Raw genomic sequence first — 3759 nt, 5'->3', positions numbered from 1 at the left:
CACAAATCTACCTGCTTCCCTTAATGCATTTACATCTTAAAGCTTCACGGGGCTGTTAAGTAAAGAGAAGGATCCACTGATGTTAAGGATGCAGCCTTCCCATGACTTTAATGGGAACAGAATCTAGCTCTCATTAGGTTCCTTACACTTAACCTAATGCATGTAATTATCAAGTACTATACTAACACTAAGTATTCAGTTAGCGTCTGTATATACCTACTGTCCTTAGCTACTGTGAATGTATATCACTTACCTTTCTCTGCTCAAGGCAGATGGGTATCCTTACTTCCTAAGCCCTTTATGCAGAGAGAAGAGTAAGTGATTGCAATTCAGAAGAAGAGGTTCAATTATCCTACTGAGACCAATAATATTCTAGTGGCTACTGCTGATAGGGGAGAAGCTGTTTGAATAGGAGCATAAGCTGCAGCCTATACAACAGTGAACCAATGGGATGAGGTTTTGCCAAGAGATCCTCCTATTGGGAGATGTGGGGGAGGTTGGTAGGCAGGCTCATGCTGAGACTCAGCTGCCTTTAAATATGACTGAGCCTCACCCTTCTTATCACTTCTCCAGTAGCAGTGACTATGAAAACATCTTTCTGGTAGTTATTAACCTATTCTGTCTGTTAATAGCTATGGCTGATGAAGAGATTGCTGCTCTAGTTGTGGACAATGGCTCTGGTATGTGCAAAGCTGGGATTGCTGGGGATGATGCCCCCCGTGCTGTGTTCCCCTCCATTGTGGGGCGCCCTAGGCACCAGGGTGTGATGATAGGGATGGGCCAGAAGGACAGCTATGTTGGGGATGAAGCCCAAAGTAAGCGGGGCATCCTCACACTGAAATACCCTATTGAACATGGCATTGTTACTAACTGGGATGACATGGAGAAGATTTGGCACCACACCTTCTACAATGAGCTGCGGGTGGCCCCTGAGGAACACCCAGTATTGCTTAGTGAGGCTCCCCTCAATCCTAAGGCTAACAGGGAGAAGATGACTCAGATCATGTTTGAGACCTTTAACACACCAGCTATGTATGTGGCTATCCAGGCTGTGCTATCTCTCTATGCCTCTGGCCGCACCACAGGTATTGTGATGGACTCCGGTGATGGGGTTACCCACACAGTCCCTATCTATGAGGGCTATGCCCTGCCCCATGCTATTCTCCGGCTGGACCTGGCCGGCCGGGATCTAACAGACTATCTCATGAAAATTCTGACTGAGAGAGGCTATAGCTTCACCACCACAGCTGAGAGGGAGATTGTGCGTGATGTCAAGGAGAAGCTGTGTTACGTTGCCTTGGATTTTGAGCAGGAAATGGCCACATTGGCCGCCTCCTCCTCACTAGAGAAGAACTACGAACTACCTGATGGGCAGGTAATCACCCTGGGCAATGAGAGGTTCCGCTGCCCTGAGGCCCTTTTCCAGCCAGCCTTCCTGGGCATGGAATCCTGCGGCATCCACGAGACCAACTTCAACTCCATCATGAAATGTGATGTGGACATCCGCAAGGACCTGTATGCTAATACGGTGCTATCCGGGGGCAGCACCATGTACCCAGGCATTGCTGACCGGATGCAGAAAGAGATTGCTTCCCTGGCACCAAGTACCATGAAAATCAAAATCATTGCCCCTCCTGAGCGTAAATACTCCGTCTGGATTGGTGGCTCCATCCTGGCCTCTCTCTCCACTTTCCAACAAATGTGGATCAGCAAACTGGAGTATGATGAGTCTGGGCCATCCATTGTTCACCGCAAATGTTTCTAAAGGGACTTCCCAGCACACAACTGCAAGAGAAAAATGTATCCACCATATCAAACTAATTAATTCTCCTCTTTAAGGGCTCTCCTCTTAGAAGACCTAGTATCCAGTGCTACAAACTCATTTCCTGTACTTCTTTATCAAAGAAAACAGTTTAATTGTTTGCTATTTTTAGAGCAGTGACTAACTCTGATAGAAAAAATTATATCTGGCAGAGATCTTTTATGATGCTTGAGTGAATTATACTATCATCTTTGGAGAACTTTGAACTGCACTCATGGATCAAAGCTAACATGTAAGGGTTAGAATAACTGAATTCAAAGCTAAATAGCCTCCTATAGAGGTTATCAGCCTTTAATCAAGCACTTGTTTGCGTCCCAGAACATCTGGGTTTTATAGATAAATGCCTAAGTGCCAAGATAATGGGTTAATGTTGCATATTTGGAGCTGCTAAACATGGGTTTGCTTTTTTTATACTTCTGAACTATAGTTCAGAACGCTGATCTTAGCTTTGACAATAAGAACAAACCACTTCTCTATCTACTGTAGCAAAAATATCTAATTCCTAAACACCATTATCCAAAAAAATTGTAAACTGATTCTCAAATGTGCATAATAATAAAAAAACTAATGGTGGTGAAGAATACTTCTTTCAGAGTGGAAAGACTAGCACTTGCTTACAAGACACAAGCAGCTATATAATGGAAGGACTTCTCAATCTTTGAGTGGAGTTTTGCAAGTCCTTCTGTAAAGAAAATGCAGCTGGACTTTATTAAATCACTAACTATCATATAATACTCACTTACTGAATTAAAGTGTAGTTCTAAGCTTTTCAAGATCAGAGTTTGAAATGGCTCTTGATACATTTTAAAGGACAGCAGACAGTTGTAAGGGTTTGACCTATTTGAGAATAAGCAGAATCCTGGAACTGAAATTTCAGTTCCTTTATTGCTAGAATGGTGGGTAGCATCTCTAGCATCCTGCTCTTCTTTAGGACGCACAAGAATGTATCCTAGCTCTTACACTGTAGGGGAAAAAACTTAATTGATACCCATTCATTTCTGAATTTCTTCCAAATATTAAATATCAGATCCATAAACTTGCCACTTCATACAGTAGTTAAAACAATCTATACTTTTTTGTAGGTACAGATCCTTCAGCCCAGCTGACTCTTGGCAAGTCATAGTGAACATCTCCCCTTTGCTATCATACTTAAACCAAAGAGTCATTAGTGCTTCAAAGAAAGACATGGCAATGGGGTGCTGGTAGGTGAGAAGGGAGGGCTTCTGCTATGACTTTAAATTTATGGAAGGAAAAAAAAAAAGCTGTTTGCATAACTTCCCCCCTGCTGAGACAAACCCATTTAGGCAAGAGATAGCTTATTACATGTGTAACTTGAAAAACTCCCCCTGCTGAGCTGCTCTACTGCAAAACAAATGAAGTGGTATTGAAAGAAAACCAAGCAGGTAACTCATGTTCAAGCTCTTCCTCCCCCCCCTTAATATTGCTCATACGGTTAAGAGAAGTGTTCATTTAGTCCCCTTCATGCAACTATTTCTACAAAATGGACACCTGTGCCTGCATGGAGCTCTGGTGACTTCTATATAGGTGCCAGGGGTCTCCCCCTATGGATTCAGTTGTAGTATTGCAACATTAATAACAAACCCATGCATATATTTCTTAGGTATTTTAAACTACCTGTCCTGCTCCCACTAGTTTAAATACCTTATTTCAGCTGTCCAACCTGTGGGTTATTGAGAACTGCTAAGGAGAGTCACTTAAAAAAATGTCCAAAAAAGGCATCTTTTCAAAACAAACTTCTGGTGAAACCAAAAATTGAATCTGCCTTTCTCTTCATTTCTTTCTGCAATAGAACTGTTGAGTTGATTGGTTGTGGTTTTATTCCCCCAACTTTGCCTCTATGTAACTCTTCAAAATTTCCTTGCTTTGGGCAAGGCAAAATAGAAATCTGCCCCTCTTTAAAAGTTGGAGGGCTTGCA

General features: G+C 42.5%; 1 protein-coding gene across 5 annotated transcripts; it reads left to right on the top strand.

Annotated features, from left to right (window-relative positions):
* The first annotated feature begins 634 nt into the window (after window positions 1–634).
* ACTBL2 (actin beta like 2) lies at window positions 635–1765 on the top strand. 5 transcript variants are annotated; one of them, XM_032805330.1, is made up of 2 exons: window positions 635–763; window positions 890–1765. In XM_032805330.1, exons 1-2 carry the CDS (start codon window positions 635–637, stop codon window positions 1763–1765), a joined length of 1005 nt encoding a protein of 334 aa, XP_032661221.1. The 5 variants fall into 5 exon arrangements, with proteins under 5 accessions (XP_032661221.1, XP_074923061.1, XP_032661222.1 ...); XM_075066960.1 differs by having other exon boundaries at window positions 635–866; window positions 972–1765; XM_075066962.1 differs by having other exon boundaries at window positions 647–1261; window positions 1427–1765.
* Window positions 1766–3759: the final 1994 nt, after the last annotated feature.

Source organism: Chelonoidis abingdonii, chromosome 6 (assembly GCF_003597395.2).
Source record: "Chelonoidis abingdonii isolate Lonesome George chromosome 6, CheloAbing_2.0, whole genome shotgun sequence".
NCBI lineage: Eukaryota > Metazoa > Chordata > Testudines > Testudinidae > Chelonoidis > Chelonoidis abingdonii.
Note: the sequence above shows the minus strand (reverse complement) of the source record. Positions and strands in the feature narration are given on the sequence as shown.

Excerpts from the sequence above, each read along its gene's own strand:
- ACTBL2 (XM_032805331.2), top strand. The coding sequence starts at position 635 with ATGGCTGATGAAGAGATTGCTGCTCTAGTTGTGGACAATGGCTCTGGT.